This window comes from Ovis canadensis, chromosome 18 (assembly GCF_042477335.2).
Source record: "Ovis canadensis isolate MfBH-ARS-UI-01 breed Bighorn chromosome 18, ARS-UI_OviCan_v2, whole genome shotgun sequence".
NCBI classification, from domain to species: Eukaryota; Metazoa; Chordata; class Mammalia; order Artiodactyla; family Bovidae; genus Ovis; species Ovis canadensis.
Window position 1 is genome coordinate 72,826,575 of NC_091262.1, and position 26,977 is coordinate 72,853,551.

The following is a 26,977-nucleotide window of genomic DNA, read 5'->3' on the forward strand; positions in this document are numbered from 1 at the left end:
ACAGCTGAAGGGTCGAGATCTCTCTTTAAGGTAGCCTGCTAACACTTCTACCTAGAATAACCCATTTTTAGTCCTCATGATGATCATAGGAGTCACATCCTGTTACTCATCCTATTTTACAGATAGGGAAACTGAGGAACAGAGAGCCTCTGTAATTGCCCTCAAGTTCACACAGCTACTGATTATGGCTGGCAGAATGTTATCCCAGACTCCTCGATCAGAATACCCTGAGCTGCAGAGCCATTATGCCCTATAAATGTTTCCACAGTGATGGTCCTCTAGGAACTTCAGATCTGATGGGCAGGATGTATGAGGAAGCAAGGCTCTGGAAACTGAGAGCAGAGGGCCAGACTTAGTTCGGGAGGTCACGAAAGGCTTCCTGGAGGAGGTGATTTCTGTGATATCATCAGAGGGAGAATAAGAATGTCATGGTGTGAAGAGAGAGGAGAATGTTCTGAGCAGGAGAGAGGGTGACATTTTCAAGAAGCTGAAAAATGTGGGCAGATCTGAAGTAGGAAATGAAAGGCTTACACAGACGGTGGGGCCATGACGGAGCCCCTGGACCTCAAGTGGCCTGGCAATCAGTAGGGATTCTGGAAAGATTCTGTAGAGACCTAGGCAGCTTTATGAGCAGATGTGCATGGTAGAGAAATGACTCTGGCTGCTATGTAGAGATGTGATTCAGGATCCAGGTCAGGGATACAGGCTGGCTACTGCCGACTTAAAAAAGAGTCCCAACCTAAAAGTTGAGAGTTATGTTTTATTTGGTGGAAATTTTTAGGCCTTTGAACCTGAGAAACAGCATCTCAAGTAACCCTGAGAAAACTGTTCCCAGAAGGTAGGGAGAGAAGTCAAGTTGTATAGGAGTCTGCAACAAAGGGCAGGTCGTCTGAACATCAAAAGTATTTTTGTGAATTAAAGAAAACCAGATATCCCAAGTTAAGGAATCTAGAGCTTTTCTGTGTATGGGAAGATGTGGGAGTCTGGGCTCCCTGCAATCACCCCTTTCTCGTGCATCTCAGCTATCTGGGGCCAGTGTCCTGCATTTTTCACATCCAGAGTTCCTCAACGCTCACTGTAGGGAGTGGCTGCAGCCTGAATGCTGTGAGAGGGAGCAGGTATTCTCCTTCCCTAGTGCCCTTGCCGCTGCTGCTGTTAAGTCGCTTCAGTCGTGTCCGACTCTGTGTGACCCCATAGACGGCAGCCCACTAGGCTCCTCTGTCCCTGGGATTCTCCAGGCAAGAACATTGGAGTGGGTTGCCATTTCCTTCTCCAGTGCATGAAAGTGAACTCGCTCAGTCGTGTCTGACCCTTAGCGACCCCATGGACTGCAGCCTACCAGGCTCCTCCATCCATGGGATTTTCCAGGCAAGAGTACTGGAGTGGGTTGCCATTGACTCAGGAATTCTCTCTTGGAGGACCAGAATTCCTGATGACTGTGACATCCTTGTTTACTGATATGGCAGGAAATACTCCACTTCTCAGTATTCAACAAGTTATGGCAGGAACTGGGGCCAAAACGGGTCCAGGCTTGAGCGGGAGAATGGGAAGATTGGAAGCCTGTGAAGAGAGCATTAAACGACTGTGGGTGGATGTGAGTAGAAGAAGGAAAAACAACCCACATTCAGTTTGGCTCCTGGGTGATGACAAAGCAACTGCCAAGGAAGGACCCCCCAGCAGGAAGAGCAGGCTGTGGGGGAGGGGACACCTCTGGGTTAGAACCCCAGGTGTGTGGTTCCTGGGAGGCAACCAAGGGACCTGCTCAGGGAGGTGTTCTGGAGAGAATCAGGCTGGAGAGAAGCATGAGGATTCGTGCCCCCACGATGGGGGGTGGGTGGTGATGGGAAGAGGCCCCCTAAGCTGGGTACCATAGGACGTGAAGAGGAGGAACCCTGAAAGGGCACAGCACCAAGGAGAGCGTGCATTGGAGAAAAGCTGTCACTCCAGGACCACCAGAGAGGTACTCAGGGGACGAGAGGGGCCTTAGGGGTAAGGGAAGGATGAGTGGTCCATGGGATGCAGTGATCTAAAGCCACAGGGGGCCGGGCACAGGCAGGGCCAGCCTAGTGAGAGAAGCCCTGCCCTGGCTGGAGGGGGAAAGAGGTGGAAGTAAAGGGGGGCAGATGACCTTTCTAGAGTTTAGTCTTCAGGTTGGCAAGTGTTAGCCTGGAGTTGGCTTCTGTGCTTTAAAGATGCTGGGCCCATTTTTATGACCTCAGAAAAGATTCAGGAGGTGGGGTGACCAGCACCAGGGCTGCAGTGTGGCACAGTCCTAAGGGGAAGTTAATAGTGGTGACTTCTTGTTGTTCAGTCACTAAGTTGTGTCCAACTCTTTGTGACCCCATGGACTGCAACCAGGCTCCTCTGTCCTCCACTGTCTCCTGGAGTTTACTCAAATTCATGTCCATTGAGTCAGTGAGGCTATCTAACCATCTCATTCTCTGCCATGCCCTTCTCCTTTTGCCTTCAATCTTTTCCAGAATCAGGGTCTTTTCTAATGAGTCAGCTCTTCACATCACATGGGCCAAAGTACCTGGTCTGTCCCTTATTACCTGTGTGACCCTGGGGGGCAAGGCCCCTCACCACCCTAAGCTTCTGTCTCCTTGCTTGTAAAATGGAGGTGAATACTGTTACATTAGAATAAGAGTATAATGATATATAAATAAGATTGCTCTTCCTAGTCTCTTTAACCTCTCCAGAAATTGCTTAATTTTAGAGAAAAAATGTATCCTGTGGTACTAGCTGCTCTGAGGTAGGTGTGGATCTGAAGGTGAGGGTCCGCCGGGCTTTGAGATCTGGGACAAATAACACTTGTCCCTCAGCTTTCCAGTCTCTCACTTGGACGTGAGAGATGAGATGCAAAGAGATTTCAACAAAAGCTAATTATGCACAGTGCCTGGCGTGATGATAAGGACTTCATATTTAGATTGCATGTGCGCATGTGCATAAAACACTTACATATCACACCTGGCAGCAATCCATAGGTGTGTATACGAATGCCATGATGCCTCAGGGTAACAACTTTTCTTCTTTTAAGATATCAGTCTCTTCGTCTATAAAATGGGACCATCAGTCTTAGCCCCATCAGCTTCATCCAGGTGAGCAGGTCAAAGGAGATACTGGATGTGAATACCTCTGGAGACCCAGAGAGCACTGTACCAATGTGAGGAAGACTGAGTTCATTTGCTGAATTAGGAGCATGGTTAGGAGGGAGGCGTGTAACTTTACTGGTTCTTTTGGAAAAAATAAAAGACCTCCCTGCACTGGGATTCTTCTTGCGTTAACCCATGCCTTTTGGGACCTTCCAGAGGAAGGGAACTCATGTTCCTTAATTCAGTACTTTCCTTCAGGGTTCCTCCGAGTGAAGATCACAGTCCTCTTGCAGAAGAATCACTTGCTGAGGGAAGAAAGGAGAGGTTCTGAAATGCAGAGTCCCTGACTTACTTTTGTCCTAAATCAGAATCTCCTGGGGTGAGTGCAGGGCACCTCCATGTTAAACAAAGTCCCCAGGGAGTTGTCATGGGCAGCGAAGCTGTAAAACCCTTCTTTGAAAGAACCTCAACAAGTAGCTCAGACGGTAAAGAATCTGCCTGCAATGCAGGAGACCCGGATTCAATCCCTGGGTTGGCAAGATCCCCTGGAGAAGGGAATGGCAACTGACTCCAATATTCTTGCCTGGAGCATTCCATGGACAGAGGAGCTTGGTGGGCTACAATCCAAGTGTCAGGCATACAGATCGACTAACATTTTCACTTTCAACAAGTAGCATTAAAATAGGACAGACAATAAATTCTCCATCACTGGAGGTATTCAAGCAGAAGCATCCAGGCTTCAGAGGGCAGATGCTGACTGAGTGCCTGCTATGTCAAGCCATCAGGGGAGGCTTCCCGGATGCTGAGCAGAGTGGGTCTGGGAGTGATTGAAGCTGTGATTCCCAGTTGGAGATTCCACACTGGGTATATGCTGTCTCACCTCCAAGGAGCATGTGATTCTCAAGACTGCTGTAGTGTCACCCTGAGCTCTTCCACCCAGGCCTCAAGCTTCCCCTGGGTCTGCTTTTTTACACACTCACGGATGGTTTGGGGGCCTCTGGCAATTGCTGGCTGGCCCCCAGGCCCAGGCCACTGATCTTCTGCTGCCCATGATCAGAGGGAGCTGGGTATCCTGCTCAGGAAGACCGAGCAACAGATCCTGGAAGCCCTCCTGCAACCTGGGCTCACCACTGTGATGAGGCTGATCCAGGCACTCCAGGAGGTAGGTGCTGTTGGGTGCTGGATCCCAAGAAAGAACATGCCCAAGGCCAAAGAGATGATTACTGGGGAGAAGGGAATGTTCTATCCAGACGCAGCCATGGTCAATGGTCTATAGAGGCTGAAGGCAAAGCCTATGTTGCTCTTGGAGATTTTGTGGCTGTCCAGGAGAAGGTAATGGCAACCCACTCCAGTACTCTTGCCTGGAAAATCCCATGGACGGAGGAGCCTAGAAGGCTGCAGTCCATGAGGTCGCTGAGAGTTGGACATGACTGAGCAACTTCACTTTGACTTTTTACTTTCATGCATTGGAGAAGGAAATGGCAACCCACTCCAGTATTCTTGCCTGGAGAATCCCAGGGATGGGGGAGCCTGGTGGGCTGCTGTCTATGGGGTTGCACAGAGTCGGACACGACTGAAGTGACTTAGCAGCAGCAGTAGCAGGGCTGTCCTGGGAGCTGAGGTTAGTATGATCAGAATTTCTTGGTTAACCAGGGCCAGACAGTGAGCCACAGTCAAGAGCACAGTGACCAGTGGCAACCGCTGAGGGCCCTTCATGCTCAGGGGTCCTTGGTCTGGAAGTGGAAGCAGGAAAGGAGACAACAGTAATGGTCATCAGTGATATTCCTGGAAGGTCTGCTCTGTGCCAGGCACTGTGCAAATGTCTCATGATCCTGACCTCTTTTCATTTTTACCAGTCATTGGTGGTGAGCACTATTTTCACACTGCCATTTAATAGAGAAGAAAAGGGAGTCTCAGGAAGGTGAGGGGGCTGCCCAAAGCCCAGCAGCTGGTAGGTGGTGGAGTCAGGACTGAGCCCAGAGTCCGGCAGGGACCGATTCCTGACCGGGTGAGAGGATCACGATGCAGACAGCCGGTCTGAACAGAAGGCCAGGCACCTTGTGCACCTGCTGGAGTGCCCTGACCTCCCTGTGCATGTAAGCTCTCTTTCCCCACCCCGAGGTGGGGATCCAGCTTCCTCCACACTGGTCCCTGGAATCCAGAGGCATCACAGGACTCAAGTCAGCTGCGTCTCTTCCAGCTGCGTCCCCTGGCCTGGGAGGGGCCTTCTGCCCTCTCCAGATGGTGCACAAGCCCCTCCCCACCCCACCGCTTCCTAGGTTCACATACAGAGCATCAGTCTCATCAGGCACCCTCAGAGCCCCTCCTCCAGCTGACCCCTCCTCAAATCCTCTTATCCCAGAGCCTGACCTTGGGTGATTGACTTAGCCCATCTGAGACTGGTTTCTCATCCCTGGTATTGAACTTGCAGGAAGCTCCCGAGGGGCGGGGGTTGGGGGGAGGCTTGGGGGGGGGAGATACAGAAAGAGTGTCCTGTGCAGGTGAGTCCTGGAGACCTGGGCTCAGCTCCAGGCTCCACTGCTGCACAGGGACCCCGCCACCTTCCTCAGATCACCCAACCACTCTGGGCTGCTTGGTCCTTTCTGTAGGGTGATGTCAGAATCCCTCATCCCAGGGCTGTAGGAAATCAAAGTGATCATGCACTGGGGACCCTGCCCAGGACCTAGCTCAGGGCAGGCCCCCAGGAGGCAGCAGGCTTTATTCCCCTGGTGGACCTGAGGCCATGTCCTGCCTAGTGATTATGACTCGGTAGGTCTTGGAAACCAGAATCTATGTCAGTAAGGGCCTGAGCTGACCCTTCAGTCCATGGAACCAGCCTTTGTCACCCTCTGATGATACTCTCTGGTGTGTCAGCCTCTATCACAAATCAGATTTGTTTATTTCTTGCTGGAGACCCTTGATGGCCCCCAGATCTCTGAGAAAAAAAATCCACACTCCTCACCACAACCTTGAGGCCCCACATGATCTGCCCTTGCCAACCTTCCGCCCTCTCCTCTGACCATCCTTCCCCTCCCTCCCTCTACTTTAACCACCCTTGCTTTCCTGCTGTTCTAGAATGTAAGTGGCTTCCTGCCTCAGGACCTTTGCGCTTGCTGTCAGCTGCTAGACCTGCCTTTCCCCAGCCCATTGCATGGCACACTCCCTTACTCCACTCATTCTCTGCTCACAGGTCACCTTCTCAGAGAGTCCCCACCTCTGTCCTCACTGCCTCTGTCCTCACCTCTCTACCCTGCTTCAGTTTTTTTTTCTGCTCATCTGACACCATATGACCATATGGCTTCCTCACTAGAGGGTAAGCTGTTTGAGGGCAGAGGCCTGCCTGTGTCCTCCGCAGCTCAGTTCCTAGTGCTCTGCATGGAGTGGACATTCAAACACTATCTGTTCAAAGAACTAGCGGTCCATGGGCATCCTTCAGAAAACCCCATTCTAGGGTCTCAGCCCTTCTCCTGGAGCACAAGCAACAGCCCTGCTCCTTGGAGACCCCTCCCCAACCCCTGACCATCCTGGCTCCCTTGTCACAGTCCTGCCTGGCCCCTCTGGAATTGGATTAATTATTGACAGAATTGATCATGATCACGCCTCTCCACTGTGCGTCTGGTTTCCCAGGTGTCCTTGGCCAATCCTTAACTCTTATAAACTTGAGTTCTCTTGTCTTTAAAGAGAAAAAACAGCTAAAACTCAGCCTCTAGGAAAGGCTTTTCTGTCAATGTTTGTGTCCCTATCAGTTATTCATGGGCAGAGATGACACCAGTCTCTATATGCCCATTTGTCTGATAATCTGCTTTGGTGAATATCATAGCCAGATTGAAAATTTTATGATTTTATTCTCTTTTCTGCCTCCTGAGAAATCTGTATGCAGATCAAGAAGCAACAGTTAGAACAGGACATGGATCAACAGACTGGTTCCAAATTGGGAAAGGAGTACATCAAGGCTGTATATTGTCGCCCTGCTTATTTAAATTATATATGCAGAATATACCATGTGAAATGCCGGGCTGGATGAAGCACAGCTGGAATCAAGATTGCCGGGAGAAGTATCGATAACCTCAGATATGCAGATAACACCATCCTTATGGCAGAAAGTGAAGAAGAACTGAAGAGTCTCTGATGAAAGTGAAAGAGGAGAGTGAAAAAGTTGGCTTAAAACTCAACATTCAAAAAACTAAGATCATGGCATCTGGTCCCATCACTTCATGGCAAATAGATGGGGAAACAATGGAAACAGTGACAAACTTTATTATCTTGGGTTCCAAAATCACTGCAGATGGTGACTACAGCCATGAAATTAAAAAGCACTTACTCCTTGGAGGAAAAGCTATGACAAACTTAGACAGCATATTAAAAAGTAGAGACATTACTTTGTTGACAAAGGTATATCTAGTCAAGGCTATGGCTTTTCCAGTGGTCATGTATGGACGTGAGAGTTGGACTATAAAGAAAACTGAGCGCCGAAGAATTGGTGCTTTTGAACTCTGGTGTTGGAGAAGGCTCTTGAGAGTCCCTTGGACTGCAAGAAGATCCAACCAGTGCATCCTAAAAGAGATCAGTCCTGGTGTGTTCATTGGAAGGACTGATGTTGAAGCTGAAACTTCAATACGCTGGCCACCTGATGCAAAGAGTGGACTCATTGGAAAAGACCCTGATGCTGGGAAAGATTGAGGGCAGGAGGAGAAGGGGACAACAGAGGATGAGATGGGTGGATGGCATCACCGACTCAATGGACATGGGTTTGGGTGGACTCTGGCAGTTGGTGATGGACAGGGAGGCCTGAAGTGCTGTGGTTCATGGGTTGCAAAGAGTCGGACATGACTGAGTGACTAAATTGAACTGAGTGTGTCAGCATGCCTAGGGCCCCCAAGCCACAGAGCTCTCCGAGCTTGGAGAGACGCTTATCCATTCCCCTGTTGATTCACTCCTTCAACAAATACTCGGCAATCAGGACACGAGGGACTAGCAGCCTGGATCCAGCGTGGAAAGAGCTCACCATCTTCCACCTGTGATGGAAATGTGAAGCCCTGATTATGGGTCCATGAGCAATGGCAGTCAGAGGAGGCCTAGACAGGAGAGCATGCATAAAGCGAGCAGGAAGGGAGTTTCTGGAAGGCTTTCTGAAGGAGGTGGCCTCTGAGCTGAGATGGGGAGATGGATCAGGAGTGCACCAGAGAGGGGTATAGTCAGAGAGAAGAGCATGGTCATGGTCAAGGTCATGGAGGTAGGATGAGCTGGCACCACACAGCTTGTTGCCCACGTGTGCAGCTCTTGGAGCACGAGGGAACACGTGTTCTTTGAGGAGATGACCTGTGGCCAACTCACCAAGCTGAGTGGGGACCAGGACTCCAGCCCCACCTGCAGTTCCACACTCACCTCAAGTTGAAATCTTTGCCTGAATCTTAGAGGAGCTGGGGATAGACAGCAGATCACCAGGGCCGTTGGCACAGAAGCTTGTCCCTGTCGGGGGAAAGTGACAGGCTAGTCTTCTGAGATAATACGGACTGTTCCAAGGCTCCTCTGGCCCGTTACCCACCCTCAGAACCACCATCAGTAAGGTGAACAACCCTCAGAGAGGAGTGTGTAGGTATCCATACATGGAGGAGAAACAGTTGTGGGCGTGGGAGGTGCTGTGACTGGGGTTGAAGCCCTAGGCTGAGGCTCAGGTGTTTGGGTCTGACTCTCTGAGTCTCAGTTTCCTCCTTTGCCCCCTGGCCACCCAAGATTGCCACTGAGAAACAGAGAATTTCCTGCCATATCAGTAAACAAGGATGTCACAGTTGTCAGTGACTGCAGCTGTCCAGTATGAGCCCTAAGGGCACTCAGGAAGAACATCTGCAGGATGTGGCAGCCATCAGACGCAGATGCAGCCACTCCCTATGGTGAGCCGCAAGGGAGCTGAGGATGTGAAAACACAGGATATTGGCCTCATATAGCTGAGATGCATATGGGAAAGTGAACCTAGACTCTTGCCTCTTTCCATACATAGTAAAGTGCTAGATTCCTTAACTTGAGATATCTGGTTTTCTTTAATTCACAAAACTGCCAAAATATTTTTGATGTTCAGAATACCTGCCTTTTGTTGCAAATTTCCATATAACCTGACACCCCCTTCAAGTCAATATCATGAAGCTGAAACCAGAGATGTTGATAGAGATTCGTTACACCAAGGAAGGCTGAGCTCATTGGAGCCATGCTCCTGGGTCATTCTCTCCTCTGGGACACCTCCTGCTGTGACACTGTGCCTGTCACAGGAGTGCAGCCCAGGCCAACGATCTAGCCTCCAAGAAGCTTGAGTTATGACTGTCTCAGATGTCACAATAGTTTATTTGTTTTGGCTGGAGTGGTTTTCCGTGGTAAATACAAATCAATAAAACTTTCAACTTCAATGCAGCACGAACAGAAAAGTTAACATGTACTCAACAGAAAGCATGTTTGCAAAACTTTTGCAACTCAAAAGCCTGGTCCTTTCTGAGCTGACTTGATGGCAGGGATGGCACACATGTGGCTTCCAGACTGAGCACAGAGTCAGGTTGAACATGGTTTAATGATATTGCACCAGACTTCATTTTCTCCCAACTTTATTCTGACTTCTCATCTACTGTCTGGACATAAACACCCACAGTCTCACTTTTCCTTGACTTCTTAGGAATCTTCAAGTTTTTCTCTTGATGGGAGGGCACAGCAGGGGCTGTGATGAGATGTATGGTTTCATTCCTTCCCTCTTTCATCTTTCATTTGTTCACTATTGTGCACCCACTTCATGCTGAGGATGCATTAAAGACTGAGAAACAAAGCACAATCTCTCCCGCAAAGATTTTTTTGCTTCACATTTTTATTATGGAGAAATTAAGATATATATAAAAATAGAGAGGATGACATAATGAATCTCACATACTTATCAGCAGCTTCAGTCATTACCAACATGGGCCGATAAAATTTTTCCTGCCTCCTAAACCTTTTCCTCTTTTGGGTTGTCTGAAGAAAATTTTACATACTTTGTCATTTTTTTGTTGTTCAGTTGTTCAGACATGTTTAATTCTTTGAGACCCCATGGACTGCAGCACACCAGACCTCCCCGTCCATCACCAACTACCTGAGTTTACTCAAACTCATGTCCCTCAAGTCGGTGATGCCATCCAACCATCTCATCCTCTGTCATCCCCTTCTCCTCCTGCCTTCAATCTTTCCCAGCATCAGGGTCTTTTCCAATGAGTCAGTTATTCGCATCAGGTGGCAGAAGTATTGGAGTTTCAGCTTCAGCATCAGTCCTTCCAATGAATATTCAGGACTGATTTTCTTTAGGATGGACTGGTTTGATTTCCTTGCAGTCCAAGGGGCTCTCAAGAGTCTTCTCCAACACCACAGTTTAAAAGCATCAATTCTTCGGTGCTCAGCTTTCTTTATTGTCCAACTATCACATCAATACATGACTACTACTACTGGAAAAACCATAGCTTTGACTAGACAGGCCTTTGTTGCCAAGGTAATGTCTCTGCTTTTTAATATGCTATCTAGGTTGGTCATAAATTTTCTTCCAAAGAGCAAGTGTCTTTTCATTTCACGGCTGCAGTTATGATCTGCAGTCATTCTGGAGCCCAATAAAATAAAGCCTGTCATGGTTTCCACTGTTTCCCCATCTATTTGCCATGAAGTGATGGGACCAGATGCCATGATCTTCGTTTTTTGAATGTTGAGTTTTAAGCCAACTTTTTGCTTCCCTGGTGGTTCAGAGGGTAAAGCGTCTGCCTGCAATGCAGGAGACCTGGGTTTGATTCCTGAGTCAGGAAGATCCCCTGGAGAAGGAAATGGCAACCTACTCCGTACCCTTACCTGGAAAATCCCATGTATGGAGAAGCCTGGTAGGCTACAGTCCATGGGGTTGCAAAGAGTCAGACATGACTGAGTGACTTCACTCACTCACTCACTCATTTTGAGTCTCTTCTTTTACTTTAATCAAAGAGGGTCTTTAGTTCTTCTTCACTTTCTGCCATAAGGGTGGTATCATCTGCATATCTGAGGTTATTGATATTTCTCCCAGCAATCTTGACTCCAGCTTGTGCTTCATCCAGCCTGGCATTTCTCATCATGTACTCTGCATATATTTAAATAAGCAGGGTGACAATATACAGCCTTGACATACACCTTTCCTGATTTGGAACCAGTCTGTTGTTCCATGTCCAGTTCTAACTGTTGCTTCTTGACCTGCATACAGATTTCTCAGGATGCAGGTAAGACGGTCTGGTATTCCCATCTATTGAAGAATTTTCCACAGTTTATTGTGATCCACACAAAGGCTTTGGCATAGTCAATAAAGCAGAAGGAGATGTTTTTCTGGAACTCCCTTGCTTTTTTGATGATCCAATTTGATCTCTGGTTCCTGTGCCTTTTCTAAATCCAGCTTGAACATCTGTAAGTTCACGGTTCACATACTGTTGAAGCCTGGCTTGGGGAATTTCGAGCATTACTTTACTAGCATGTGAGATGAGTGCAACTGTGCGGTAGTTTGAGCATTCTTTGGCATTGCCTTTCTTTGGGATTGGAATGAAAGCTGACCTTTTCCAGTCCTGTGGCCACTGCTGAGTTTTCCAAATTTCCTGGCATATTGAGTACAGCACTTTTATAGCATCATCTTTTAGAATTTGAAATAGTTCAACTGGAATTCCATCACCTCCACTAGCTTTGTTTGTAGTGATGCTTCCTAAGGCCCACTTGTCTTCACATTCCAGGATGTCTGGCTTTAGGTGAGTGATCACACCATTGTGATTATCTGGCTCATGAAGATCTCTTTTGTATAGGTGTATAGTTGCCACCTCTTCTTAATATCATCTGCTTCTGTTAGGTCCATACCATTTCTGTCCTTTATCGAGCCCATCTTTGCATGAAATGTTCCCTTGTTATCTCTAATTTTCTTGAAGAGATCTCTAGTCTTTTCCATTCTGTTGTTTTCCTCTATTTCTTTGCACTGATCACTGAGGACGGCTTTCTTATCCTTGCCATTCTTTTAACTCTGCATTCAAATGGGTATATCTTTCCTTTTCTCCTTTGCCTTTCACGTTGTTTCTTTTCTCAGCTATTTGTAAGCCCTCCTTGGATAACCATTTTGCCTTTTTGCATTTCTTCTTCTTGGGGTTGGTCTTGTCCTTCACTATCTCCCAGAGTTTGCTCAAATTCATGTCCATTGAGTCAGTAGTGCCATCCAACCATCTCATCCTCTGTAGCCCCCTTATCCTCCGACTCTCAATCTTTCCCAGCATCAGAGACTTTTCCAAAGAATTGACTCTTTGCATCAGGTGGCCAAAGTATTAGAGCTTCAGCATCAGTCCTTCCAATGAATATTCAATGTTGATTTCCTTTAGGATCAACTGCTTTGACCTCCTTGCAGTCCAAGGGACTCTGAAGAGTCTTCTCTAGCACCATAGTTCAAAAGCATCAGTTTTTCAGCCCTCAGCCTTCTTTATGGTCCAACTCACATCCACACATGACTATTGGAAAAAGACATAGTTTTGTCTATATTGACCTTTGTCAGCAAAGAGATGGTTCTGCTTTTTAATACACTGTCTAGGTTTGTCATAGCTTTCCTTCCAAGAAACAAGCGTCTCTTAATTTCATGGCTGCAATCACCATGTGTTAGGCCAGAAATCACAAGAGGCCACTTTTCCTCCCCTAACCCTAACCCTAACCCTAACCCACTACAGCAGTTGAGATGGTCATAAAGGCACAGCCAGGAATTGCCAAGGTCACATCATGAGATGAAACATGTTTTAGCTCTCTTTGCAAAATATATTCTACCAAGTATTTCTGATGCTATAATTTAGATTTTCGATGAACTGCCTTTTTGTTTACTCTTTTTTCTTCTCCTTATATCTCCTACTGTGACTACTGTATTAATTTCTTTTGTGCCATTTCTTTCAAATTTGTTTCCCTTAATATTTATCTTCCTTTTTCCACAGGTCTAAATGATGTGTAGGTTTCAAATGTCCTTGGAAATTAGATACCAACTCTTTTTTTCCAATCAAAATGTACTTATTTTTTTCCTACCAGGATGGGATATTATTCTCCCTGCTGCCTTATATCGAGTGTTTATTTCCCAGCCTAACAAGATGAGGCCATTAAAAATACTTTCGTTTTTCCACACACACTTTGTCTCTTCCTCTCTTTATGAAACATTTGAGAGTTCTTTATCCTCCCCCCACCTGCCTTTTTTTTTTTTTTTTCATGATAAGGTGAAAAATACATCATTAAAATATATCCATGTTCAAATTCCTTAAAACTTATGAATGTCACCTTTATGCTGAAGAAGAGGTCAGAGGATGGTAGGATTATTAACACTTTTGATTAACTGAAGGATATTGAAATGGAAGTTGGGGAGTTAATTCTGGATTATTCATGTGAACTCTAAGTGCTAAGAGTCCTGATAAGAGATTGTTAGAGAGATTTAACACCAGAAAAAAAGGAAAATTGATATGATGGAAGGAAAGATTGGAGTGGTATACCACAAGAGAGCAAGATTATCTTTTAACACAACAGTAGGTCCCTACTTTCCTTTTTAACTCCTTTTGTGGGGCTCAGAAATATGCTTGGGGTCCCTTGGACTGAGAGGATGGAATATTGAAAAAGGTAAAGAGGCTCCAGTGGTCCTGCCGTCTTAGTGGCTATTGAGAGATTGTCTGGAGGGGTTCACTTCAAAGACGAGGAGCCAATGGATTCTGGATCATTACAAATTATCCTCTCATCAGGCTACAGACAAGATCACGACATGAACATCTTACATGAACGTGATTGTTGAACTGTAAAAATATCCTGTACCAATATTTGGGACCAGCAGACCAATTGGTACAGGACATTTTTGGAATCCAACAACCACCATTCATGTAGGATTGTCAAGTCAGAGTCTTCTCTACAGCCTAATGACAGCATTAAGAAAAATGATGGCTCCCCTGGGGCCAGAGGACTAGGGAACACTCAGGAAGAATGTGGTGGCAAGATTAGAAGTCATGATGCATGTCCATTCTCATTTTCTCTTATGAAATAAACCTCCCATTTTCAGCTGTGACATGGGTTATCCAATGAAGAATACTGACCTCATAGCACAGCCTCCTTGCAGCAAGATATAGCCCTAGGATCAAGCTCTAGGCAGTGGAGCAGAAGTGGAAATGAGGCAGGTGATATTTAGATAATTTCTCTCAAAGAGTAGGGTGCCTTTCCTTTTATCCCTTGGTTTAGTCACTAAGCCGTGTCCAACTCTTGTGACCCCATGGACTATAGTCTGCCAGGCTCCTCTGTCCATGGAATCCTCCAGGCAAGAATACTGGAATGGGTTGCCGTTTCCTTCTCCAGGGATCATCCTGACCTAGAAATCAAACCCAGGTCTCCTGCATAGCAGGCAGATTCTTAACCAACTGAGCTATAACAGAAGCCCTAAAGTGATAGTGAAAGTCGCTCAGTCATGTCTGACTTTTTGCAACCCCATGGGGTATTCAGTCCATGGAATTCTCCAGGCCAGAATACTGAGTGGATAGCCTTTCCCTTCTTCAGATTTTCCTAAGCCAGGGATTGAACCCAGGTCTCCCACAATGCAGGAGGATTCTTTACCAGCTGAACCGTAAGGGAAGCCCAAGAACACTGGAATGGGTGACCTCTCCTTTCTCCAGAGGATCTTTCCAACCCAGGAATCAAACTGGGGTCTTCTGCATTGCAAGTGGATTCTTTATGAACTGAGCTATGAGGGAAGCCCTATCCCTTGCTCTCCCGTTAAACAGAAGGTGGATGTGGCAATGAGCCATCTGGGATCTGGCAAAGATCATGGGGAATAAAAGCGCCCTGAATCCCTTACAACATGGAGTTACCTTGTCAACCCTCTATTTACATCTGGACTTACAAGAGAGAAATAGACTGCAGCTTTGTTTTCATGTCTATTTTCCTGGTGATTTTCTGTAACTTAAAAATATACAGTCAATTCTGGAAATATTTGGGGACTGAAAGCACGTAGATCATGATCTCAGGAAGGATGAGACCAAACTCTTCTTGATTATCTCAGTGCCTTTCTGTCACTGAATATTTTTTTAAGTTCTGTAAGGATGCAGATGCCGCTTGGACATCACGGAGATCAAACCTTCAATCCTAAAGGAAATTAACCCTGAGTATTCACTGGAGGGACTGATGTTGAAGCTCAGTCCCTCCAGTCCCTCTCACCTGATGAGAAGAGCAGATTCATTGGAAAAGACCCTGATGCTTGGAAAGACTGAGGGCAGGAGGAGAAGGGGATGACAGAGAATGAGATGGTTGGATGGCATCACCAATTTGATGGACATGAATTTGATCAAACTCAAATACCAGACCACCTGAAAGGTCAGGAAGCAACAGTTAGAACTGGACATGGAACAACAGACTGGTTCCAAATAGGAAAAGGAGTACATCAAGGCTGTATATTGTCACCCTGCTTATTTAACTTCTATGCAGAGTACATCATGAGAAATGCTGGACTGGAAGAAACACAAGCTGGAATCAAGATTGCCAGGAGAAATATCAGTAACCTCAGATATGCAGATGATACCACCCTTATGGCAGAAAGTGAAGAGGAACTCAAAAGCCTCTTGATGAAAGTGAAAGAGGAGAGTGAAAAAGTTGGCTTAAAGCTCAACATTCAGAAAACAAAGATCATGGCATCCAGACCCATCACTTCATGGGAAATAGATGGGGAAAGAGTGGAAACAGTGTCAGACTTTATTTTTTTGGGCTCCAAAATCACTGCAGATGGTGACTGCAGCCATGAAATTAAAAGACTGGGAGAAAAGTTATGACCAACCTACATAGCATATTCAAAAGCAGAGATATTACTTTGCCGACTAAGGTCTGTCTAGTCAAGGCTATGGTTTTTCTAGTAGCCATGTATGGATGTGAGAGTTGGACTGTGAAGAAGGCTGAGCGCCAAAAAATTGATGCTTTTGAACTGTGGTATTGGAGAAGACACAGCTGGTGAGTAGACTTTCAGGGTTCAGGTTTATCTTCTGCCAAAGCCACATTCTCATCACTAACACAGTGATCCCCAAACGGAGTTCAGAGGAGTCCCTAGGCGTAACAGAGGTTTGTTGTGGTCTATCATGGATGGATGGTTCTGGGTGTAAGAGATGAAGGGGCAGGTGTTCCCCCGTGAGCATAAGAAAGGTCTGAGATTAGTTCAGAGAGTGTCCTAGGAGACCCCAAGGGCAAGGATAAAGGACAGCCAGCTCTTAAAGTGAACCAATAGTGAAGGGCAACTGGACAAACCAAAGCATGGCAGGCCCCCAAAGACAGATGGTACCAGATATCAGAGGTCCCAGACACTTGTGCTTTTGACACTCTAAGGGGACCCTCCGGCGGAACAGCCCTGTCTGGGAATGGGAGCGTGTCTCAACGTGCAAATCGAGCTATATTCCCATAAAGGGTCCTGCATTTCAATTTTGTCTGAGTATGTGTTTGGGGATCCCGATCACACACCCACACTTGCACACACCCATCAAGACAAGTGATTCGTAGAAGAAACGCAGTGTTAGCCAGAGGTGTCCCGGAGTGACACAGCTCTGGGGAATATTTTCAATATTCTTTCCATTTTCTGGGTTTTTACATGGTCTTTAATGAGGATATGACAAACGGGGGGTGGGGGAACTAAGAAGAGTCAATACATATATTTTTTAAAAAGAACAAGAGTCAGAGATATTTTTCAAGGTCCCTTTTTATATATTCTCAGCTTTAACAGACCCCTTAATGAATTTTCTTAAATGGGAGAAATCACTCTCAAGGGAAATTTCTGTTTATTTTTAGTTTAGGTTTTCTGGTGGGGAGGGACAAAAAGTGAGTGGTTTCTATAACTAGGTTGTTCAAATAGATCTGATAAACCCTGTTACTGGAAAGGGTGGGCTGTGAATTTCCAGTCAGAGGACAGAACACTGTGCTGTCCCCACCTACATTTCACAAGCCTGGGAGGAGGCTTTGCAGGATAAATAGGCAGAAGCACCCGGGAAACTCCCGCATCCGGGCAGGCAGCGGCTCTGGATCCACTGCCCACATCCCGCTCTCGCAGACAGGTAATCCGTGATGCTCCCACACTGGGTGCCAAGGGACCCCTTTCCCAGGGTGGTTCTGGCCTCGATCAGGGGTCGGTAGGGCCTGACACAGGAGGGAGGCGAGAGGACATGTGTCTGATGTTGGGAGGGTTCTGAGCCCTCTGAAGACCAGTCCTCTCTCTGGGTCTCAGTGTTCATCCCACAAAGGGAGGGATGTGCCACCAGGGCTTCTGGGGGCATTTCTGCTTTTGAGTCTTTGGGGTTGTGATTCAACCCAGCTGTGTCCCATCCAGCTGTGCATCCAGCGTCAGGTCAGAGCTCCCCCAAGGGCCCTGAGGTGCATCTCCTTGCCTGGCACAGGGCGCTGCCCTCAGAGGGCCCTGGGGATGGAATTAGTAGAGTGGGTCCGTCTGGGCAAAGGCTGTGGGGTCTCCAGGGGGGTTTTCTGGGCTCCACTGTCTCTCCAGGGACCCCGGCAAGCAGACAGGAGCTGAATCTGCCCAGCACTGAAAAGACAGACGGCTCAGAAACAGAGCCAGCCCTCCAACCTGGCCAAATGCTGCTTTGGTTGCTTAGTTGCTAAGTCATGACCAACCCTTTTGCAACCCCATGACTCTAGCATGCCAGGCTCCTCTCTCCATGGGGTTCTCCAGGCAAGAATACTGGAATGGCTTGCCATTTCTTCCTCCAGGGGATCTTCTTGACCCAGGGATCAAACCCGCGTTCCCCATGTCTCCTGCATCGGCAGGCGGGCTCTTTACCATCCAACCCACCAGGGGAGCATCTGGCTAGCTATTTTTCCAGGAAGAATTTTGGGGGAAAACATTTAATTATTTGTGAAAGAAACCATTGCATCAGCTCTGCATCAACAAAGTTTTGGGATAGCCCCTGTCCTCAGGCTTGCCCCAAGGCCTTTCCCCTGGGCTTCGAACAAGACTCAGCTCAGGCTCCTCCCTTCCACCTCCTCCTCTCCTTCCCTCCCCCCTCACCACCCCAGCAGTCCTCTCTCCTCTGAACCCTGAGATGAGGGGCAGAGGCTGCAGGGAAACAGTCCTGTTTGCTGAGGTCACAGCTTTGACCTCAGTCTCTCCTGAGGCTTCTGGGCAGTAGCTCTGTCCTCTGTCCCCAGGGATCACAGTCTGGCTTGTAGAGTCCTAGAGAGGGTGGCCAGTGGAGGGGGTGACATGTCTGGAACTCCCCTTAGAGCCCAACACCTGCTTCCGGTATGTCACATGAGCCGGTTCACGTGTTGGACGGAGGTGGGAACTGAGGATCAGAGAGGTGCAGTCACTGCTCGTCACCACACAGCACTCACAAGTGGTCCAAATAAAATCTTCTACCAGGTCTCTGAGAATTGGCTCACCCTGCTTCTCCCCACCAGGAGGCCTTTGCAGGTTATTGATGGAAACCCCCTCCAAGTGTCCACGTGGCAGGGGCTGAGCAGAACGCTCTGCCCTCCTTCTTCTTTACACCAGCCCTCCTCAGGGCAGCCAGGCTACAGCACAGCTCCTGCTGACTGTGGTGGCCTCTCTCCTGAACCCTCACTGTGACCAGGCACCTCGATAGGAGAGCCTCCCTGAGGTCACACCCTTGTCCTCAGAGGTGGTGAGAGGTGCTGTGTCCTCTGTCCTCTGTGTCCTCCTTCCTGGGGGGACAGAGAGGGGGCACGGTGGGAAAGGAGCCCTGCTTCCTAGGCCCTCTGATGGTATCAGCTCCAGGGAAGAGGGAGATGGGTTCTCACTGGACAGCACCTCACACCCATCACCAGCTTCCCCGCCCTGGAGCCAGGCACCCCAGGCTCCTCACCCCCACTCCTCCACTGCCTGCTGTGTGGCCTTGGAAAAGCCCCTTCCCTTCTCTGTGCCCAGTCTCTCCACTGGGGAAATTGCTAATGATCACAGCACTTGATCAAAGGGTGAGATGGAGCACAGAGCCTCCTCCTGTGTGTTGGGAGCCCAGGAGAGTGCCTACCCCTGGGAGGTCCCAGAGCAGCAGGGCTGAGAGAACAAAGACCACGGGGGACAGGGGTGTTGGGATGTCATCTGACATGCGGAGACTGAAAGGAGCTTTGCTTTTCAGACATGAGGGCAGAGAAAGTGTCCCCCCTCCTGGCTCTGGGGCTCCTGGTGGCTGGGCTCTGCTCCAGTGTCCACTGCCTCCAGGAGAATGTGACCCCAGAAGGACAGCACAAAGGGACGTCTGTGGATGACCATGCATTAGCCTCAAGCAATACCGACTTCGCCTTCAGCCTCTACAAGCAGTTGGCTTTGAAGAACCCCAATAAGAACGTCATCTTCTCCCCTCTGAGTGTCTCCATAGCCTTGGGCTTCCTGTCCCTGGGGGCCTGTGGCTCCACCCTGACAGAGATCCTGGAAGGTCTCAAGTTCAACCTCACGGAGATCCAGGAGACAGAGATCCACCAGGGCTTCCAGCACCTCCTGCAGACACTCAATCGACCCAGCAACCAGCTGCAGCTGAGCGTGGGCAACGCCATGTTTGTGCAGGAGGAGCTTAAGCTGCTGGACAAGTTCAGGGAAGATGCTCGTGTGCTGTACTCCTCCGAGGCCTTCTCAACCAACTTCGGGGATCATAAAGCTGCCAAGAGTCTAATAAATGACTATGTGAAGAATAAAACCCAGGGGAAAATTGAGGAGCTGTTCAAGGTCCTTTCCCCAGAAACGATGTTGGTCCTGGTGAACTACATCTACTTTAAAGGTGAGTACCTGGATTGGGGTTGGGGCAGATGCACCTATAGTTCTCAGGCTTCAGAATCATTTCTATCCCCGCTCAGCCAACTGTGTTGCCAGCAAACCACTATAGAGGTCTCCTCGTGGTTTGGGGGGCTTAAACACCAAGGCCCACTCTGACCATAGTCTTTGTCTATTTTAGCTTTTTCCAAATTGCTTTTCTCATTGTAGGGCAGTGATTCCCTTATGTGAGGCAGAGGGATGCTTTTTTTTTTTTTTTTTAATTTATTTGTTTGACTGCCTTAGTTCTTAGTCGCAGCACGAGGGGTCTTTCGTGGTAGCAGGCGGATTCTACAGTTGTGGCAGGCAGGTTCAGTAGTTGTGGCAGGCTGGCTTTGCCTGGAGGCGTGTGTTATCTTATTTACTGACCAGAGGTTGAGCCCGGGTCCTCTGCACTGCAAGATGGATTCTTATCCACTGCACCCCCAGGGAAGTCCCAGAGGGAGACTTTATTCTGAGTTAAACTCGCCTGCCTGCCAAAAGAAGGAGAGCTTTCTTTTCAGATCTATCCCGTGGGGGATGGGGACTCCAGCTTCCTCCTTGATGAAACACTTTAGGACGACTCAGGAAGGCCTCGGCTCCGCACACTGCAGGCTGTGTCAGACGTGGGCTCCCTCTAAACAGACCCGGTCTCTGGGGGTTGAGGTGGGGCTGGTGGCCATCTTCACAGTGTGACAGCCTCCGAGCAGCCCGGCCATCCCAAGATTCTTCAGCAGATGCGCTTCTGTTATCCGGAGGCAAGACCACATCTGGGGAAAGTCTTGGGGTTGGACAATATCCGGGCCACAGTATCTTCTTTTTTTTTTTAATTCATCTATTTTTTAATTGAAGGATAATTGCTTTACAGAATTGGGTTGGTTTCTGCCAAACATCAATATGAATCAGCCATAGGTATACACATGTTCCCTCCCTCTTGAAACTCCCTCCGGGGCACAATATCTTTCCAGATTCTAGCTGGTCCTGTGCCCAGTCACATCGATAGCAAGTTGCTATGACAAACCTCAGCCAGGAGACTCATCAGAGGCAGAGTGAAGGCAGAAAGACTTCACCCAGGGAGCCAGCAGTGCAAAAGGGACCCAAAATAGATAAGGCACAAAAAATTATCATTGAATCATGAAATGGTCAGGTGTCTAAGAGACCCTAGCTGTGGGGGACAAGTTAGCCCTGAGTTAGGGGCTCCGGGGTAAGCCCAGGGACACCCTTCCTTCATCTGTGTTTTCATCTGTAAATCAAGGCACAGGGTGGCATTTCCTTGGAAAAGGAATCCAGGCATAACCTGCCGTGTTTGTTATCTGTATCTCTCATGCTTTCTTCTCCTAACAACCCACTCCATCTTGAGAATTTCTCCTCTAATATCTCCTCCCCGGGGGCACCCGGCCAGCCCCTCTCTGTCTGCTCCTGCCTCTCCCCATGGGGACACAGGCAGGGATGGAATCAAAGAAGGAGGTGGGGATGGATACACACTCCATGAAGCCCCAGAGCCCTAATCTCCCACAGAAGTCCCTGCCTCAGAAAGAGACTCATTCTCCTGCGTGGAGACGTCTGTTGACCCCGCCCTGCCCTCCGGGTCCCCGTGTGGCTCCTGCTCCAGTTGGGCTCACAAGGCCGTGGGGATGTGTGTCCTCCCTACAAAGCCAACAATTAGCCTCTGGTCACTTGTTCCCTTGAAGGACCAGGAGGTCCCGTATCTCCCCAGGCCCAGCCTCATCCCCATCTCTCCCTTGCCCTGCACAGTTCCTGCTGACTTTGCATGTAGCACAACTAACCAGCTTTGTTTCATGCCCCTCTTCTCAATCCTGACCTGCGAGGTTCACCCCCGTCCCCGAGGGCTTACCCATCTGCCCAGGTGTATGTGCACAGCTGGCAGGCCCACCCCAGAGGCACGTGGTGTGGGGCGCTGCTGGCACAGGCAGGGCTGAGGAGGGAGAGACTTGCACTCACAGACTCCTCACCTGTCCCCCCGCCTCCAGCCAGGTGGCAGATCCCCTTTGACCCCAAGCGCACTCAGCAGGCAGAGTTCCACGTGAGCGAGAATGAGACGGTGCAGGTGTCCATGATGAACATTGCCCTGGAGATCCCTTACTTCCGTGACGAGGAACTGGGCTGCACACTGGTGGAGCTCACGTACACTAGCAATGACAGCGCCCTCTTCATCCTCCCCGACGAGGGCAAAATGCAGGACCTGGAAGCCAAGCTGATCCCGGAGACACTGACGAGGTGGCGAAACTCCCTGCAGCCCAGGTGACTCCCCAGGGCCTAGAGCTGTGGGTTCAGCTGCCATCTTGGTGCTTCCCCCTCTTCCTGGACTCCTGACCCCCAGCGACAGGGCCTCAGGAATGTGTGGGACTGGAGGCAGAGGTGGGAGAGCCTGTACTGAGATATCCTTGCCCTTTGCTGCCTGTGTGCCTCCGAGCCTGATTCTTTCCTTCTGTAAGATGATGGCATCAGAGGGGACAGGGCCTTCCTCTCACACTAACAAGTGCTGTATCGTGAGGCTCCTCAACAAAGCCCCCAGCAGGTGTGGTGTTGTCTGATGTCTCCACCTCTTGGGTGGGGGAGCAGATGGAATTGTATCAGCTGAGGGCTCAGGTGAGATAGACACTGAGAATCAGCTTTGCACGGGCTGCACATTATGTTCATTCATTTATTTAGCCAGCCATTCAGCACTGCTTTCACAGGTTGATTGAGAAGCTAGTGTGTGCCAGGGACTAATTATGCTCTGAGGGTAGGTCAGCAGATAGAACAGTAAAGTCTCTGCCCTCGTGAGCTTACTCTGTGATTGACATAGACCTATGAGAAATAAATGTAATGAATAATTTGGTCTGTTGAATGGTTAGAAAGGGAGAGAGAAGGATAGTAAAGCAAAAAGAAAAAAAAAGAAAGAAAGAAAGAAAGAAAATTGGACCCAGAGGTATTTTGTGATTGTAACTAGGGGGGCCCTTAGGTGGTGTTTGAGGTAAGGGACCGAGCCGTGCAGATGTGTTGGGAAAAGCCTTGTTGGCCGAGGGAACAGCTAGTGCAAAGCCTCTGAGGCAGGAGAGAGCCTGGTGTGGTTGAGGATTAGTGAGGCCAGAGAAGGATCGCAGAGGGAGGGAGGGGGGAAGCTGGGAGAGGTCGGGGTCCTCAGGGAGGACTAAGGTCACCCAAGGCCTTGCAGACCCTTTGACTACCCCACCGTCTAAGGGAAATGGAAACTCATCACAAACAGTGAAAGATCTGAGTGATGCTTTAAAAGGATCACCCAGGGCGCCGAGTGGAGAGCAGATGGCAGAGGACATGCATGGAGGCAGGGAGGCCACCAGGAGCTCAGGGGGGTCACCCAGGGGAGGGTGCTGGGGGCTGGACCAGGAGGAGCAGGAAGCATGGGGAGGGGTCAAGTACTGGGTAAACTGAGGGCAGACACACAGGCCAGGAGGTGGGATTCAGGAGACCTATCTCAGGGCACAAGCAGAGAGGCAGTGCTGGGCCAGGGTCTGCAGGGTCGGGTAGGGAGGGGGTGTGGGCAGCATGAGGGGGGCGGGGGTGCCCGAGACCCAGAGTCCCACTCCCAGGCTCACACTCCCCCCGCCACTCCCTGGGCTTCTCTGGGGCTCAGCTCCCTGCTGGGAGGGGAGAGGTGTCCTAGACCCTCTGTTCTGAGTGTGGGATGGGCAGACCCAGGGGGGATGGATGTGGGAGGCACTTCAGAAAGCACAGGGGACTGGAGACCTGCTTGCATGTGAAGTAGAGGCTGCAGCCCTTCCCGACTCCTGTCCAGGGGACCTGAGGCTGTGGGGCTCCTGACTCCCAGCCCCCCCTCCCTGCAGATCCCAGGAGACCCAGGACAGGGGACCCCCTCACCCTGCCTGTTCTCCCTTCCCAGCCCTTCCTCCTCCAACCCCAAGAACTACCACAGGGCAGGGGCCCAGTGACGAGCTGTAAATGGAGAAAATACTCATCAGACACCTTGATTTACAAGCACCTAGGGGACATGTATCTATACATTCCTGGCCCATAAAGGATGCTCAGTAGGAATTTATTGACTCGTGTATAAAGGAGGGAGGCAGGATGAATGTAAGGAAGAAAGAAGGTAGGTCAATGAGGAGGAATAACTACCTCCCTGTTACAAGGGACCCACAGTTTAGGGGGAGCCTCAGTCTCCTCGCACTTAGCATCTGTCAGACCAGTCACCATGGTAAGAGTCTTAAGGGAAGTGCAGACAGAGAGAGGGAGAGGGGAGCCGGGGGGTGGGAGACAGCATCTCTCACTCCAAGAACCTGCTGGCGGCTCTGCTCAGATGCAGCAGCCTGCCCGCAAGGAGCTCACTGGGAAGGCGAGACAGAGACTCTGAATTGGGTGATTCAGGCTCCCCAAGCCCTTGAATGCAGCCTCCAGCCCTCCACGTCCCACTGTTGTCCCTGCCAAGCCCCTCGCCTCCCTGCATCAGCCCCTCTTTCCTGCAAGTGTCTCCACCTGCCTCGTGGCCTCCTCTTCACCCAGCCCACTCCTTCCCCTCCCCAGGGACTCAAACTGGATGCCACCTCCTGTAAGAAGCCTTCCTGGTGACCCTGGTACATCCCTCCCAGTGCTCCCACATCCCCCTCCCCCTCCCCCCAGCACAGTCTCCCAGCACCTGTGGAATCTGTGTTGGAGAAGGGTGATTCCTGAGCCCTGCAGGCTTGCAGGGGAGAAGCAGGGCCAGGTGGGGGCAAGCCCACAGCCCCTGCCTTGGCACGCTGCCCTGAAGGTGAGACAGCTGCAGACAAGAAAGCATAATGAAGGAATTAAAGAGAGTTAGCCCGAGGAATCTGGAAACTGAGGAAAGGAGTGCTTATTCCAGGGAGAATGGGGTGGATGGAGACGAAACCCAGGAAGACCTAGCTGAGCGGAGGAGAACGGTGAGCACCGAGTTGAGTAAGCCATCAAGTTTATTTTCTCACCTCCTAGATTGATACATACCCTCAGCCTGCCAAAGTTTTCCATCTCCAGCGACTATAATCTGGAAGACACCCTTTCTGAGCTGAGCATCCAGAAAGTCTTCACCTCTGAGTCTGACCTGTCAGGAATCACAGGTGTCGGGAACTTAAAAGTTTCCCAGGTGAGTTTTTAAACTTTGGACATTTCATCTTCCACATGGGAACTTGAAAAGTGACAGGCAGGCAGACCTCTGGCTGATCTTGAATTTGCAAAACAACGACATTGCTCATTACTCAGATCAGTTCAGTGCAGTTTAGTAGCTCAGTCGTGTCCGACTCTTTGAGACCCCCATGGACTGCAGCATGCCAGGCCTCCCTGTCCATCACCAACTCCCAGAGTTTACTCAAACTCATGTCCATTGAGTCGGTGATGTCATCCAACCATCTTATCCTGTGTCGTCCCCTTATCCTCCTGCCTTCCATCTTTCCCAGCATCAGGGTCTTTTCCGATGATTCAGTTCTTCGCATCAGGTGGGCAAAATATAAGAGCTTCAGCTTTAGCATCAGTCTTTCCAATGAATATTCAAGACTGATTGCCTTTAGGATTGATGAGTTTGATCTCCTTATAATCCAAGGGACTCTCAAGAGTCTTCTCCAACACCACAGCTCAAAACCATCAATTCTTCAGCCTTCTTTATGGTCCAACTCTCACACTTGTATATGACTACTGGAAAAACCATAGCTTTGGCTACACAGACCTTTGTCGATAAAATGGTGTCTTTGTTTTTTAATATGCTGGGCATTACTCAGTTACCCTGCCTGCAACCCTCAAGCTCAGGGGAGCTGGGTTATAACCATCTTGGGGGCTGGTTCTACCTTCTTTGTAATATATTTGGGGATAGACATCGGTCTTGGGAATGTGCCTGAGGTGGAATCAGCTGTAAACCCCCATCCCTTGCAGCACATTTTATTGCCTATGGGATAAATTATTAAAGCCCTTAGTCCTGAATCTTGTCATTTTTAAAAGACATATGATAGTTCTTGGCTCCTGTGCGGTGCTCAGCAGAGCAGGTAAGAGGTAATAAGTACTAACATTGGCTTAGGGTCATCATGATCAATATACACTGAGAGCAGGAGAGAAGAACGCCAGGGGTCCTGATACTGCGATCTGAGAAGGAGAGAAGTCAGAGGGAATGAGTGGGCGGGTGCTGGGCAGCTCTGCAGGCTCCCCTGCACCCACCTGCCAGAGGACCTGATAAAGCAGACAGAGGTGCTATGGGGCTTTGTGGTCCAGGGATGGGAGCCGATTCTAGGCAAGGTGGCTGAGGGACATGTCAGCCGGGGCAAGAAAGAAGCAGAAAGCAGTGCTGGCCCATCTGCTGATGTGACGTGGAGGGACTGTGGACAGTTGCCTGCAAGAAATATGCCTCGATCTGGCGCCTCCCCCTGCACTAGGGAGTGTCTGGGGACAGCAGAGTCTCTGGACTCAGACAGAAGGGATTCAGATCAGGGAGCTCCTGCTCTTTGCTTCTCTGACCCTGGGCCCAGGACTTACAGCCCATTTGACTGCGCTTTGCACAGCCTTGGGTCATGTATATGTGAACCAGCTGACTGGTTTGTTGGGAAACACAAAGTTGAAAAGGTAGACAGCATAGTGACAGGCCAGTGGCAGAATGTGGATGAATATCAGTTCCCTTAGAGGCACTCAGGCAGCTTCTCACCTCCCGCCCACCCCATCTCCAATTGGTAATACTCTGCTGTCCCCACAGGTGGTCCACAGCGCTGTGCTGGACGTGGACGAGGAGGGCACGGAAGGAGCTGCTGCCACGGGAGTACAAATTATCCCCCTTTCCTCACATACAACCATTGTGCGTTTCGACAGGCCCTTCCTGATTGCTGCAATTCTCAAAGACACCCAGAGCATTATCTTTTTGGGGAAAGTCACCAATCCCAGTCAAGCCTAGAGTTCCGCTCTGGAGCTGTGGGTGCCCTCTCTAAGGAGCAGGGTGCCCAGGTCCCTGGGTGCAGCCTGGCCCCTGGGCACTGAGGATCCACCCTGCCTGTCCCCACCTGCTTGCCCCTGGGAAGGTGACAGTGACGACGCTGGGGGCTCCACATGCACAGGGAGTCTGCGTCCTGGTCACGAGGAGGCTCCTTCAACAGCAATAAAGCACCTTCCTTGGACTGCA

The 26,977-nt window shown here is 49.4% G+C and overlaps 1 protein-coding gene and 1 long non-coding RNA gene across 2 annotated transcripts; both read left to right on the top strand.

Moving 5' to 3' along the window:
• Nucleotides 1-4,415: 4,415 nt before the first annotated feature.
• LOC138423464 (uncharacterized) lies at nt 4,416-9,897 on the top strand. Its single transcript, XR_011250270.1, has 2 exons — nt 4,416-4,713; nt 6,959-9,897. It is a non-coding gene; the product is annotated as an uncharacterized lncRNA (long non-coding RNA).
• Nucleotides 9,898-17,007: 7,110 nt separating this feature from the next.
• Nucleotides 17,008-26,977, top strand: LOC138423462 (serpin A3-6-like). The gene is made up of 5 exons (XM_069559377.1): nt 17,008-17,167; nt 19,226-19,861; nt 21,864-22,134; nt 24,820-24,970; nt 26,558-26,977. Exons 2-5 carry the CDS (start codon nt 19,228-19,230, stop codon nt 26,750-26,752), a joined length of 1,251 nt encoding a protein of 416 aa, XP_069415478.1. The 5' UTR covers nt 17,008-17,167; nt 19,226-19,227; the 3' UTR covers nt 26,753-26,977.